The 15,568-nt window shown below is 38.1% G+C and overlaps 2 protein-coding genes across 2 annotated transcripts; one reads left to right on the top strand and one right to left on the bottom strand.

The window, feature by feature from the left end:
* Positions 1-413: 413 nt before the first annotated feature.
* Positions 414-5,816, bottom strand: lsm4 (LSM4 homolog, U6 small nuclear RNA and mRNA degradation associated). Its single transcript, XM_041935669.1, has 5 exons — positions 5,717-5,816; positions 5,179-5,220; positions 4,462-4,560; positions 3,324-3,504; positions 414-1,229 (listed from the first exon to the last, which is right to left on the bottom strand). The coding sequence occupies exons 1-5, from the start codon at positions 5,717-5,719 to the stop codon at positions 1,096-1,098; spliced, it is 459 nt and encodes a 152-aa protein (XP_041791603.1). The 5' UTR covers positions 5,720-5,816; the 3' UTR covers positions 414-1,095.
* A 437-nt stretch (positions 5,817-6,253) lies between these two features.
* On the top strand, positions 6,254-15,369 carry LOC121605319 (pyroglutamyl-peptidase 1-like). The gene is made up of 5 exons (XM_041935191.1): positions 6,254-6,405; positions 8,408-8,460; positions 9,936-10,052; positions 10,545-10,777; positions 12,513-15,369. The coding sequence occupies exons 1-5, from the start codon at positions 6,372-6,374 to the stop codon at positions 12,706-12,708; spliced, it is 633 nt and encodes a 210-aa protein (XP_041791125.1). The 5' UTR covers positions 6,254-6,371; the 3' UTR covers positions 12,709-15,369.
* The last annotated feature ends 199 nt before the right edge of the window (positions 15,370-15,568 follow it).

The following is a 15,568-nucleotide window of genomic DNA, read 5'->3' as shown; positions in this document are numbered from 1 at the left end:
CATGTTTATATGTCCATCAAAACTTAAAAGACTGTGTTAGACTGGTGCCACCAAAATAATTGTTCTTCTACTGATGGTCCCATTCATATGACCTACTCTATGTGGACAAAGAACTGGTGACACTTTGATTAACTTTTCCATGAGATTTTACACTTGCTGTCATTACGCAGCATATTAACCACAAGCATCTTTTTCCACTCATCCCAGTTGTGCTTTTTTGTTAGACTTGCAAACGAAACATGAGCTAATCCTGGACATGAATCAAGAATTATAATCTCTATGCAATTTTAAGGACACACTCAGCGTAGCAGCATCTGATTTCAGGTCATTTTGACAAACAGAATCAGTAGCAGCAAACTGTGGCTGAATCTTTAGACAGGGTATCTGCTCTAAATAAGCATGACCTCTTTAACAAAAGTTGTTTTATTCTTGTGTTCTCATGTAAATAAATTACAACACCATCTTTTGTTACAAAAATAAAATGAAACCCAACCAGCAAGACACACTTGGACTTATTTCAGACTTAATATGAGAATCTTTTGTTATTTTTGCTGGAAAATGTAATGATCGTAACGTGTCATCTTACAAATGATTTAACAAAAGTGTTACTTTTCAGGAACTGAATCCTCGTTCCCCAAGTTTAAAGCTGCGATCAGCGCAGCTGGAAAACAAAAAGGTTACAAACCACAGACCATCACAAATATCACAAAAATAAAGAGCAAGTTAAAAAATATTCATGCAACAGAAGTTGGGGCTGGGCAGTCTCTTTACCATGAAAACTACCAGAGAAAAACAGAAAACAAAAACCTCATTCCAGTGTGATGATACATATTATGAACTAATTACTATAGAAGAAATCTGTCAACTGTGACTGATACACTGGTATATGGCCATAATTTAAAAAAAGCAACTTACAGATGCTAAAAAATCAAAATTCAGTGCAAAAGCACAGCTTCTCTTAACTTCTCCCAGTGTGATGGTCAGTCTTGACCAACATCAGCGGAAGGAAACACCAGAGAGTTATTTTTATCTTCATGTATTTGAGGACTGATCGCTGACTGATCTGAGTATGTGCTGAAGGTGAAATGTTGTCCATCAGTGCTGGTTCTTCATTCCCTGTGGTTTGCCCAGTTTCTTATCCTGCTGCTGCGGCTGCTGCGGCTGCTGCTGCTGCTGCTGCTGGCCCCGACCAGGACCAGTCATTCCTCTGCCACGGCCACCAAACAGACCTACAGCGAGAAATAACAAGAGAGCAAGAGATGCAGAAAATGTGTTATCACTTACAGTTTGACAGTGTGCCACATTTTGAGGAACACAGCTGAAGTCATGTAATCAAGACAGGTTTCACTTTAAGTGCAGCTGGGTGATCACAGCCACCCAGAACATCACTGGTACTCCTCCACAAAGCATCAGTGATACCGATGATTTGCCTGCGTAGAGCTCAAAGGACACTAAAAGAAAACACCCACCCCAACCACAGCCTGTTCACCCTGCTGCCGTCTGGCAAGCAATACAAGTATCTGCTGTCGTACCACCAGAGTACAGAGCAGCTTCAGTCCTCAGGCTGTGAGACTCCACCATAAAAAAATAGTTTTGTTTTTATGACTTATTAATCAATCATCCATTAATTTATTTTTTGTTTTGTGAGTTGCAATAAGGGGCTACAACTAGCATTTTGTTATACAACTCTGTGCTGTAAAATCATTAATACCTTAACTTTGTACTTTGATATAGTGGTCCACAAAAAACACACATAGAGGCAGTATAGAGATTTTGTTTTTGTTGTGCCACCATGCCAGTTACTAATGACAAGCATTCAGAATTTTTTTGTGAGTAAAAAGTCAAATGTTCTCTGTAATGAATTGCTTGGGAATAACAACTAAAACTAATTTGACTACTTTTGACATTTTCTGGTGCACAATATTCTCATAATTAAAAGAAAAAGACTCACATATCAGGACCAACATTATGACTCTTGATTGCAATAAGAGGAATATCTGTATGATCCCAATATCTGTGCGAGGCAAATTCACATTTGAGGGTTTCAGTGGCACAGGGGCAGCCAATATTCAGGGTGAATCCTGTAGAGGTGTGTGCACCATGGGTGGTGCCACTCTAAGTGCAGAAGTAAAATATTTCCAATTGCATTCAGTAGAAAATCATAAATATTTTTTAAGCACTTGAAGAGCCAATCATCACTAAAGTGTGTGACATGCAAGCGAGCCAATGAAAACAAATGGAACTGTCAAAATTGTCACACTGACATTTGGGTGTGCTGCTTGATTGACAATGTCAACTCATGCATTGAGTAACATGAAAGAAAACATTCCACCTTAAAAGTTGCTTGTAACTGCCAGTATCCTTTAAGCAGCGCAGTGAATTACATTATTGTTTCTCCAGTCTATAGCTAGCTCACATCAGTAAAGCTTAAAAGGTAGCAAAAGATCCTTTCATTTATCATTCACTCTTCTGACGGTTTCTTTTTTTGTGATGCATGTTCAAAGAAACGTTAGAAAGCCAGCCTGTTAAACTAAATTCAAACTAAAATTCAAAATCGCTGCAGGAAATGAAAGTTTGCATCGTGGCGTTTTCATAGCTTGTCAGATGAGCTTGACCTCTGCCTGCACTGCAACTTTTCCTCTGAACGGATGTTTCAAATGTGGCTTCATTTGCTCAAAACAAGCAAGTAAATGATATTAGTCAAAACATAAACTACAAGCTATTTATATCCATGTTATCACCTAATACTACTTAGCTAGATGTTTAGCTGACTGCTGCATAATATTCTTAACGTGATGAAACTATTCATAAAGTCAGTCAAATATTTGATCGTCTGGTCAGTTATAGCTGACTAACATATGCATGCATCATTGGTACACCCTAGTAGTTTAACAAATAGCACTACACCTATGTTAACCTTTGCTGAGTGTGGATATGCAGACCAATGGGAAGTCTATCACTACTGTGATATAAATAGCTCACATCTCCAACATCTCAAAAATTAAGAAAAATATATCTTATCTTTAACTCTCTATGATTTGTATTTAAACCTTTCAATGAGCCTAATGAATTCCTGGATTAATTAAAGACAAGATAACTTTTCAACCATAGTCAAAAATCTCCAGTTACATGGTTTACACCTTATATTGATGTCAGAAATATAGGCATTTTAATATTTTATTTACAAATGTTTTGGGCTAAAGCCTTAATGTTCCTGAGAGTGTTTGGACTTTACTAGCAGAGAACTCAGGAGCAACCAAAATTTGCACATATTCACGCTAGGACAGCAGTCCGTCCTATCAGCAGTGAGTGTTTCAGTTCACCTCGCCCGGCTCCTCCTCTTCCTTTGCCCTGCTGCTTGTTCTGCTGGGTGCCCCCACGCCCGCGGCCCTTTGACACCACCTCCTCCTTCACCATGTCGATGATCTCGTCTGGGATTCGCAGATACTTGATGGTGCTTCCTCTGATGTAGCACTCAGGCATTCTCCAGAACTTATCTCCATCCTGTTAGAAAGGACGGGGGGCATCCAAATCATAACGTCACTTTTTGACATCAAATGGGTTGTGTTTTGTAACAAGGGTGGAAGTCTACATCTTCAAGGTCTGTAGAGGGTCTTTGTGCTATGCAGTATTGTCTCTATTGAACTGTTGTGATGGGAGTGACTGCCATTTGTTATGTTTTTTTTTCCCAAAAATTGTTTGTGTAAGTATTTACGGGCCAAAATAAACTCGGTTCAAACCTGTCTGCTAAGCCATTTACTATCATTTAACATTTTAGCTTTTTACCCACCATCATTCTGATACAATATTATGAGGTTCTATTCACACAGTAACATACAATTCCAAAACCAGAACAAGTTCTCAACTGACTGCTGGATTATTAAGGAATCAATTAACAGATGCTTAAATGGTTCCACCATTGCACCTCTGGTCTGGACTTTGTGAGCATTTGCTCTGATCAACATTTTGTAGACTCGCTGAGTAATTAACACAGTTAATCAGAATTAAGTTTAAGTCAGAATGAAAATAACTGCTAGCTGCAGCCATGGCAGCATGTTTGGTAGTAAAGTGTTCAATTGTCTTAAATGATAGCACATGAAATTAAGCACTGAGCAGCTGTATAAACTAGTAGCAATAAAATGTCAGAAAAGAACACACAAAAGTTCTCGACCAAACCAAACAAACAAACACAAAAAACAATAATGATCATTTTAAATGTGTGCTTTGCAGAGATTGTTATAGTCACTGTGATTATTGGCCAGAATCTCTTCTTGCATGTTTCATTTTCAGATTAATGCACCTCATCTAGCAGGAGACTCTGCAGACAACACTGACACCTACAGCTAAGGCTACGTATTAGCACTGGACTGTAGAGATATCTCCTTTTCCTTCTCACTGCTAAAAGCACTGTATCTAAAGTATTAGTGGCTGCAGAGAAATGAAAACAGAGTTTAGTTTTACCCTCGAGGTGCAGATGACTTCTCTTAAATTGATGTTCATCCAGTTGTCACAGCTGACCAAGTGGCCGTTGTATGTCTCTCCATTCTTCAGCTCCACCAGCTGAGAGGATAAAGAATGCAACAAACAACAGCTGCTTTAGAAAACAATGTAAACAATGTCTCAATGTTACGCCCCCCCCCCTCAAAAAACAAAAAACAAAAAAAAAACAAGACACTGCAACTACAGGCTATACAGATTACAAGTGACAATACCAGCAGAAACAAAAACGAGGTTACCAAGGTTGAAAATAAAATAGCCAGAGTTGGAGCAGCAACTGCAGCGCCACATAAAATATAATACAATATACAATATAGTAAGATGATAAGACAGCCAAACCTGAGTGGCTGCTTACAGGTTGTTCTTTGAGTCCAAATTGATTGATTGGCCGACAGACTAAAAACAATATAAATATTTACATTTAATGCTTCCTGACCTACTTGCATTACAGTTTTTAGTTAAGATACCTAGATGATTTTCACTGCTTTGCATTTGCAAGCAATTTTTCACTGATAATTATCTTAATATTGTTATTTTGAAATACACTTTGGCAATTACAATAATCAGTTTAATAGCTTAAGCATTAATCAATTATTGTAGAAATAATAGACATTAAAAAATGTCAAGTTGCTGCCCATCTACAGAGCTACTGATAACATAAGCTCTTTGGCACCTCCTCACCATAGGATGGTTCTGGGCAGTCTTCAGCAGAGATAGTGGAAGCTGCAAAATGAAAGAAAAACAGGTCACAAGTAGGAATTCACCTGCCATCAACATCAATTGGTTTGTAATCTTGACTGCCAGGACTGTGTTTGAGGAAAGGCATTGCTACTATACTAATGTTATGTATTTTCAAACATTTCAATTTTTTGTAGGTTTCTAGGTTTATCCTTTGTAACGTTACTCACGTTAACCATCCCCAGTTATCGCTATGCAAGGCGACAACAAGTTCCCAGTTTGAAGTTAACGCTTATATCGCCACTTAAGCACAACAAGTTTTCTGTAGCTGCATGTTAAATCTGCATGCAATTCAAAACAACACCGTTTGGCAAAGATGTTTAGTTTAGCTAAAACAGCTAACGCTAACTTAACTTAGCTAGCATAGCGCGCATTATTGTGACCCAGCGCTACAGTGCTGCTAACGCACTTAGCAGACGCGCTACTGAAAATTTAAGACTACTATCGACGCTATCGCTGAACAGTACAGTCAAATACTTACCATTGTAAGAGTATCTCTTCTTGATTTTGTCTCACTCTGTCTCTCTCTTTCTAAACACTTCACTGACACGACTTTCTTCTTCTTCGTCTCTTTCGTCTCTATCTTCTTCTTCTACTTGTTCTTGAAATGAGTTTCCGGCGGATAATTATGGCTGCATTATAAGATGCTGCCATCTACAGCACTTATTGTGAAACATTTCTAAATGATATCTATCAATAAGTGCAATATAAATAAATATGGGGATACAGTATTTAATAATAAATAAACAAAAAAAATCTAATAAATGCTGAAAAAATAATAGTATTTATTTATTTTTTTGCAAATTGCTCATTTATTTTTGGGTTCATTTTTGGCAAAATTTAGAGTTATTTATTTATTTATTTTTTGAATATTTTTATTTTTCTATTTATTGTGCACTACATGCATTTATTCATTCGTTCATCATATCGATTTTGAGGTCTCGTGACGAATCAGCGTCTTCTTACTGACGTCATCACGTCACGCCTCAGCGGAGCCTGCTGCAAGGAGGACCGGTTTTATTTGTGTCTGGCAGAAGGAGCCGTCAGCTGTGGAGTGTACTGACTAACCTCACGGTCCTGGTTCAAAACTGAAGACCGGAGTGAAAAGCAACGGACCCCCTTTAACTGGACGGGAGATGGATAACAGTAAACGGACTGTGGTCGTTACAGGTTTGTCTTCTTTCTCCAGCTATTGTTGTCGTTTCTTGTCGGCAGACTCAACAGCAGCGTGAAGTGGAGGAAAAGTTGTAGGGATGACAGCTGCTCGAACGTTAATGGCGTCAGGCTGTTACTGCCTCACACCACCGCAGCTGAACACAGCCGGAGGAAGCGTTTTGCTTGTGGTTGTAGTAATAACAACAGCATGTAAAAGGTATGAAGTTATTTTTTAGAGGATTTTAGGGTACTGACATGCTAGGTGAAGTTATCTTTTTGTTATTGTTGTCGTTTCCTGTGTCTATCTTGAAAGGCCACACTGAACACTATAAGGTAAGCTAAGGTTTTTAAGTATAAATAAATATAACAACACATTCACGTAACATTCACTAGAAATTGATGTTGATAGAGTCTCTGCAGATCTGCTACTCTTAATGATAAAAATGTGGTCCTTAATCATAGATGCAATAGACATTATTTTATGGTTATTATTGTCATGATGTCAAAGCTATAGTTACTAACTTCCAATTTAATATGTGCTCCAGACATAATAAACGGCAGACAGAGCAACAATAAATGAAAGAGAACACGCCTCTATCTATGAAGTGACCCTAGTATTTTGTGTTTTGTAGAGCTTGTGTGGAGTGATCTAGGCAGGGATCTTGTAGCAATAGTGAAAACATTTTCAACTGTTCTTTACAAAGATAGAGTCCCTAGTTTGTCTTCTTCATGGCTTTGTGACTGTCACAATGTGTTCTCAACACCAGACATGGACCATTTATTCTAACAGAGCAAAGTGGTTAAAACGTCAATAACATGATAATCAATAACCAACCAGTGATTGTGTTCCAGTGTTGATATCATACTGCATTGATCTCTGTATGGAAACTCGTCCATTTTATTTCCAATTTAATCATGTTGCTCTGCATTGTAATATTTAGGTCAGGACCTAGAACTGTTATTTTCAGCTGCATCCTGCCTATTTGTCTTAGAAGCTACTTTGCATGTTTCATTTTAGAAAAGACATTTTGCATCATTATTCATTAAATAAATTCTATTATGATTACAGTGATACAAATATATTAGTGAATATTGATATATTACTCAGGGTTGTACTCATTGCCACTTCACTTCCAACCAGTTAAATATAATATTAAGTCCAAAAATGGCAGTCTTGAGCATTTAAATCTGTGGAGGCTAACAGAAGCAGTGACTTGGTGTTTTCAGACACAAAGGGGTGCAGGAGCTCACAGTCCCAGCTGATAGATGTGTAGATTGCCTGGGAACAGCGCCTTCACAATAGCGGCCGGCTGGCAGCTGCCGGCCCCTCACTCTGCTCCTTTTCAGCAGCCTGTCAGACAGACTGATCCCCCCTCCACCCAATCCCCAGGGACTGACTGACCCTTGGAAGGATGGTGGAAGGGGATCAGTTATAGATCCTTATATAAACAAGCCAGAGTGAATATCCATAGGCTGCTGTTATGATTTTGTAGGTCAGAGGGAGTGATGCATGGATGGATTTTTCAGTGAAAGTGATTGATTTTAATTTGGTAAATCAAGGAAAGCAGCGTCCTGCCTGCAGCTTGTAAAAACCAAAACCAAAACAATCAGTTGCAACTACAAGTCAAATGACACATTAAGAGCTCATATTCAAGACATAGCAACAACATAGAACATAAAGTAGGACTTATTCATGCTTTATTAAAACAGAAAGATTGCTAAGATCGCTCATAGCCTTTTGGAAGATAAACTACATTCACACATGTGCTCCTGCCGGATTATATGTATTTACATTTACTTTTTTACATTTTCTACTAATACATAACTGTCTCAGTGTTCCCACAAGTGACAACATTGCATTCTGTCCACATTGGAAGAACAAACACTACATGGTTGGATCATTTCTGTTTGTGAAAATGCAATTTTTAGTCATTATGTGTTGAAACTGAACAGACTCCCTAAATGCTAACATAATGTAGCGCTGTGCAGCAACCAAAATAACGTGTCTGTTTTGCAGGTTTTGGGCCATTTGGAGAGCATACGGTCAACGCTAGCTGGGTAGCAGTACAGGTGTGTTTTACCCCTCTATTGCTGTTTTAATGCCCATATTCATTTCCTGTTCCTGTTGTTTTAAATCAAACAGAAGCCAGTGTAAAGTTCTTATAATAAAGTAAGGCTGTTAGAATTGATATGTTTTAATGAGATAAATATTTCTTAAGTAAATATTTATATATGTCAACAAACAATAACTCATGTCAGCTCTGTTCTTGTGGTGGTCACATGATGCTCTGATGTTTGCTGGCCGGCTTCACACCGTGCAGCAGTGAGTCTGCCTGGGGAAACTGCATGTGGGGGATGACGTTGGTTGTCAGGGTGTCTAGACGGACTTGATAGGGATATTAAAGGCAAACAAAAGGTCGCTTTGTGGCGGGGTCACAGACGTGGTCAAGCAAGCCTCTTTTCAATACAAGTCAGGGTCTGTGTCCAGGGCTATTTGTCCTGCAGGGAGATTGGGGGAGGTGTGGGTCTACTGGCTGTGACTTTGGCACAGATTTATCTTACTTATAATATGTGTGATTGCATCTTTTATTTCATGTTTTCCTTATATTCATTTTATTTATGAAGGTGGTTGAGTATTGCAGTTCCATTTTCAAGTTTGCAGTTTAAAAACAATCATGTTAAGTGTAAAATGATGTTAATTGGTGAGGGCAAGGCAAGTGAGAGACATCTGTCCTTTAAAAAAAAGCAAAAAAAGGACTGACATTTAGTTAATGAGTTAATTAACATTTCAGAGAAACATTTGGCCATAGATCACCCTCATTGGTTCTGAATAGTTATGTTTTTAATCAATGCGTACGTTCTTATTGGATTTTTATTATTTTGGATTGGATCAGTTTTAAAATAATGTGTTTTTCGCTATTACAACCTAAAGCTGACAACAGGCAAATGTAAGAGAATGTTTTGCAGAAAGATTTGCTGTCAGTGGGTCAGTCAAAAAGGAACATACTCAACACTTTGTGAAGGTTAACAACTTCGGTTTCACAACATGTTTATTATCTGAACTCAAAGGTCCACCTATAAGCTTTACTCATGTTGAGAATATGTCGTCACACACTGAAAAAGTGTGTGCAATTACATACTATTTGTTCTGCTAACTTGCTTTTGAGTACAGTGAAAAATGTTTTGGGCTAAACCTTTTTTTGTGGTTTATAAATGTTTGATTTTGGAGCTTGCCAGTGATGCCTGCTTGCTAATCAGACTTGCCTTAATTTCACTTTAATAAACTGTATTTATTGACTTTCTTTTTTTTTTTTTTTTTGCTTCATTACATTAAAATTACATAAACAGGAAAATGGGTGAGTGCATCAGTGGGCACTTGATGAAGCATAATGCTAGATTTTAGTTCCCACTGAGACCACATGCTCAAGCTGTGCTAGCCTTCATTACTATAACATCCTCAAGATTAAAACATCTAGCAAATGGCAAATGCGATTTTAAAATGCAAATAAGGGTTTTTGCTGTAATGTTTTCGTTTGTCCTGACAGGAACTGAAGAAGCTCGGACTGGGCAATGAAGTGGACTTGCATGTATCTGAGGTTCCTGTAGAGTATCAGACAGTCCAGAGTTTGGTTCCTTCATTATGGAAGCAGTATCGTCCACTGGTAAGGGGAGAACATGGTGTATCTATACAAATTATTTAATACAGACACTCATGTCTGCCTTAGTTTCAGGTTAGGTCTGATTTTATTTCCACAGGTTTCAGGTCTGTGTAAAGGTAAATGTAAGTTATAGTTGAATATGATATACCCAGATATTAAAAAATGTGTTATTGCTGCATTCAGTTAAAACCCATACATTTATACAGGTATGCAACAGACACCTGGCTTGAATGTGACTCTGGCACAAGTTCTCTATGAGGGCATTAAAAATTTGACAATTTATACTTTGGTTTCATGTCGGCTCTGGTTTAGTATTTCTTGGGTTCACGTGTGTGTTTTGTGTTAAATATAAATGTGTTTCTGGTCCAGTTAAAGCGTTTCATTTTTAGACACCTCTTCAAAAAGACCACAGAAGCCAGAGAAAGCTCAAATATGTTGTAATAAAATCTTTTAGTGATTCTGACTTGTGTATTTACTGTTTCCTTTCTTTGCCAGCTGGTAGTTCATGTTGGAGTGTCAGGTATGGCCACCACTGTCACGCTGGAAAAGTGTGGCAGAAATCACGGCTACAAGGGCTTGGACAACAGCAGCTTCTGTCCTGATTCGCAGTGTTGCATTGTAGGAGGCCCGGACTGTATCGACTCAGTTATTGACATGGAATCAGTTTGCAAGAGAGTGACGGCCTCGGGGCTCGGGGTAGCTGTGTCCGTCTCCAAAGATGCCGGAAGGTAATTACTTTCTTTTTCTTTTTCAGTTAGACTCAGCAGTGCTTTGTTTTACCTTTCACCTCTGGATCACATGCTTCAACTCCTCAGGGAGGGACACATGAAAACACATTCACGTCCCTCTGTTCAACACACGAATCAGCTGTGCACAGTGTTTAATCTCTGCATTGAGGGGTGCATTTATTTTCAATTGATGACAAGCAGCTGAGGTGAAACGGTGTGCAACACAGTATGGAATAAAGGTAGCATTTATTGTTGCGTAATAGTAAGTAGTCACATCTCCTCAATCTGTGCAAATCATATTGAACAATAGAGTCAAGGTAGCAAACTACCTTGTTTCAGTTGGGTTTCCCAAACTCTGTTTTCCCTTGTCATTTTCCTGAATTCTGTTTTATGATTCGAGCACATTTTGTCATCAGAACGAGTCTCTAATGATGTGTTTCAATTTCAACAATTCAATAAGAAAGCATGCAAAAAAAAAAAAAAGAAAATCAATGAATATAATTGACCTAACTCAACATTACAGCATTTTTTAACAAATGGATCTTCTGCAGTACAGCCTCCATGTGCAGCTCAAACACACCAGGTAACCAGGTCTGACTGTGGCTACCCTCACATCAGACAACGCTCCTCCACAATGCTTGACTAGAGACGGATGTAGTTTTTTCAGATTTCCAACAGAATATCTGACTCCACGCATGCGTCCACGAAGTCTTTTACGAACTCATGTCTTGCATCTGGTACTGAATCTTAAAAGAACATATCACATTTTTTTACCATCTCGATCTAGTTTGTAGTTATTTGTACTACCACTGCTAATACATATATTGCATTCATATCTCCATGCCTTTTGGATCCTGTCAAATTGAAGATAAAGGCTAGATGAAGATAAAGGACCACTGCACTGCCTGATCAAACCTACCTGTTTGGAATGGGCCGGTTGCTTGGCCTGTTTTGCTGCTTGCAGCTTTCTCAATATCACCAACCTGCAGGACGAGTTTGAGATGCAACCGTTCCAGATCCACCAGCTCAAAGTTCTTTACAACAAAGTAATCACATGCACAAAGTGCCTCACATAGAAAAGACATAGAATTGACATAAAAATAGTGATAAAAATTTTAGGTAAAATAAGATGGAGAGTAAAACCCACTTGATAATAATGGTAAAAGTAAGATAGAATGAGGATGGAAAAAAACCCACAGAATAATAATAATAATAATAAGATATAGTCAAATATATGTTACATAGAAATCTTAAAATCATGTAAATGGTGCACAGAGGTGGTGTTATAGACATTTTGAATTACAATTTCAAAAAATACAATTTTGCAAGACATTTAACAAGATTTTGTTGTAAAATTGACCAAACCCTATAAGACAAATGTTGCTATCCTTCAACAAATTTAAACAGACTTCTGCATTACTTACTGAAGTTAATGACAAATACTTTTATGTATTGATATTAGATAGGTAAAAAAAAATCTGTCAACAATGTATTAGCCATGTTTTGTTTGTTTGTGTACAGCTAATCTATGGTGCAGGTACGCAGAAACTGAGAGTCACTCACACCCTTCGTGGCATGGTGTTACTTTTTTATATGTCCATCAGCACAAATGTATCCGTACTGTATATCAGGCAGAAACCTCTCGTATGTGTCCAGTAATACTTGACACTTGAATAGTGTCTTCCATTTAATGCATCCAGGCCCTTCATTCATTTGATACTCTCTTCCCTAACAGGTATCTCTGTGACTTCACCTACTACACGTCTCTGTACCTGAGCCACGGTCGCTCTGCCTTCGTTCATGTGCCTCCTCTTGGAAAGCCTTACAGCGGGGAAGACCTGGGCCGTGCACTGCAGGCCATCATCCGGGAAATGCTGGAGCTTCTGGACCAGGCCGAGGAGAAAATCCACTGCCAGCAGCACTTCCACTAAGTGACCTCCAGATGCCAACCAGCCTCTCCAGCCTTCACCACACAAGAGAAATTGCACTTAACCACAAGTAGCCAAACTTCTTTTTTTGTTTGTTTTTTTTCATGTCGTCCTCACTTGGACAAATGAAAACTTTGCTGTGTAGGATCTTTTCAGTGTTTGTTTCTCTTGTTTTAGGTTTTTGCTTCATGTTTTGCTAGGCCTGATTCAGTTATGTTTTAATGTTTCCTGATGGTGAAAAGGTAAAATTGAGGTCTCAAGACAACCCTCAATCACGCTGTAACGTCAGTTTTTGTCCCACTTCCAACGATCATGAAACATTCTGAATTTGCAGTTTTTGAAACTGTATGTGAAAAACGTGTTCACTAAGAAAACACAGAAGCAAAGTGCAGCTCATACTTGTTTATATGCAGGGGGTCTGTAATGTGGTATATTGCAACCTATAACTCCAAATGTGACTTCTATTCATGCACCTTATAGAGTTAGGGTTATTGAAGTGGTTATAGAAGTCATATTTGGGGAAACTGTGAAAGTACTCTACAGTATTTAACCCTCATAAAGCTTCATCCTCAATTTTTGAATTTCACTTATGTCACAATATGTTTCAGTCAATGCACCTCAGTGTCTATAACTGATTAATGTACATGAGACATTAAGGTTTAAGTAGAAATGTTTAGCTGTTAACTGTGTTTGCTTATTTCTGTTTCCTTTTAACTACGTTCTAACTGTGCTGTTTCACACTTGATGCTTTACTGTTTCTCGAGTCCTTTTTCTTTATAAGAAGTTGTAAATTTGCCTTCTTTTACAAAGGTTATTTAAATCAGGGAACGGGTTGGTTCCAGCTCATATTCCCCCAGTTTGTCAGCCCAATTCTGACACAAAACCCCCAAAATCCACCCCCCTGAGATCTGGCCCCAGGCTGTGCAATGTTATTTGACAGATCTCAAGTCCATTGATGTAGTTTTAGGTCTGTTAGAATTCTATTATGGCTGCACAATACTTTGAGAAAATATTGAACAGTGCAATTATTACTACAATAATTTTCAGATTGCTTTAAACCAAGTTCCATGTTGTAAATCTTAATTATAACCATTCAAATTATTTTCAAGTAACTGAACAAATAGTAGCTCTTTCTCTCCTCTCCTTTTTTTAAACTTAAACTGTGAACAAAACCTGCAATTCGTTTTTTACAGTTTGCAAAATTCAAGACCAAATTACAGAATCCCAAGTTCTTTTTTCTGCGGTTGTGCAGCCCTCGTTGTTATTTCTTGATGAAAGCTTTCTGTCGTTCCCTTCATTGAATCAGATATAGCTGCTTATTTTATTTGAGGATTTGATTTGATGAAGTTGGACTCTCAGTTCAGTCAGAGTTGGGCCTTGACTTTTATTTCTGTAGCACTTTCTCTTTTTTTTCCCCATTTGTACTTAATCTGGAATGTGGACAGCATTTTTAGCTATGTGAATGCTTGCATTTTATATTTTTGTTTTCAGTCACTTTGACATGAAATATGTAGCTTTCCAGAAATACACATATCCATTTTTATCCTCACCTGTAATTATATTATATTTGTGAGTTATGCTTTATAGGTAAGTCATGCTTTATTTTACTGAGCTTTGGTTTGTTCTGACCGGTTAAACAAACTGCAGCAGGTTCTGTCACTGTGTTTGTGATGGTGACACCAGGTGTAAATGTTCTGTTTTTTTAAATGGCATATCTTCTGCTTCCGTGTGTAGACCAGCATTTCCCTGCCTGCTGAGTTGTCAGGACGGCCATGCTGCTAGTCATCAGTTTTGGTAGAAATTTTTAACATTGACTGAACTATATTCTGTTTCAGTACCCTGTGTGTAAGCAGAAAAAACGTGTATCTGTGGGAAACATGGATATAGTTGTAAACTGTCATAGCTTGTCTTAGGAAACTAACTGAACATTGTGCTTGGCGTTACAGCAGTAGTGGTCTCATGGTCTTGTAGTTTTTTCTACCTGAGTCAAACAACTTAGTGCCAGTGAATTTAAGTAAACTTCTGTTATATTTAACAGTGTGTGTCATTTTGATTGCTATTCAGTAAAGTGGTTTGTACCACAGAGTAGCATCCCGGTGCACTGAGCTGAACAGAGAACCTCTTCTCAGACCTACATTTTGTCTTACCATTTGTCCACTTGCATCTTGGTTGTGGTTAAATCTCTTGTGACATTGTTGAAATGATGGGCAGGTTTTAGTTCTGAGTTTGTAGGTGCTGATATTTTACTGTGTGGCTTTGTGAGTCCTGAGAATGAAAGGGTCATGGAGGAGCTGCCCCTAAAATGTTGCTCATAAAAGTGAAAAGCCTCAAGTTTACATATGAGGTGACCTCTGACCCTGACTCTTTCCTGTGCCTTGCTGTTGTTTATGTGTGTTTATGAAAAGGCCTTAAAAATGCTCAACGGGTCAGTTCAAAGATATATTACTGATGCTGTCCAGTCAGATGTGTGGCTACCTCAACAATACTTTTTTATCTCAGTGTGTGCTCTGTTGTACAATAACAGTATGGCTCTGTGATTTATCGTGAGTTTCTCTGTTTAGGGAGAATCTTCTGAGGTCTCCTTCTGCTTCTGACATTAACAAAGCACTGTTACAACAAGTGATCTTGGCTTTGTAAAAGGAAAGGCTTTGAAATAAAGAGAATTAAAGGATTACAAGTAGTGCCTTTGTATCTCTTATTGCAACTTTCCACTACTCGCTAGTTATACCTTTTAAAATGATGTAATTAATTTGTCACACACAATTGAATTGTGCTAATATAAAGTTGGTAGTCTGCATAAATGGCCTATCAAAGGTCATAGATGTTACTATGAAGAACCACTGTGTCGTAAATAATTGTTCTG

Source organism: Chelmon rostratus, chromosome 4 (assembly GCF_017976325.1).
Source record: "Chelmon rostratus isolate fCheRos1 chromosome 4, fCheRos1.pri, whole genome shotgun sequence".
NCBI lineage: Eukaryota > Metazoa > Chordata > Actinopteri > Chaetodontiformes > Chaetodontidae > Chelmon > Chelmon rostratus.
The sequence above is the reverse complement of the archived record's forward strand: the minus strand, read 5'-3'. Positions and strand labels throughout refer to the sequence as shown.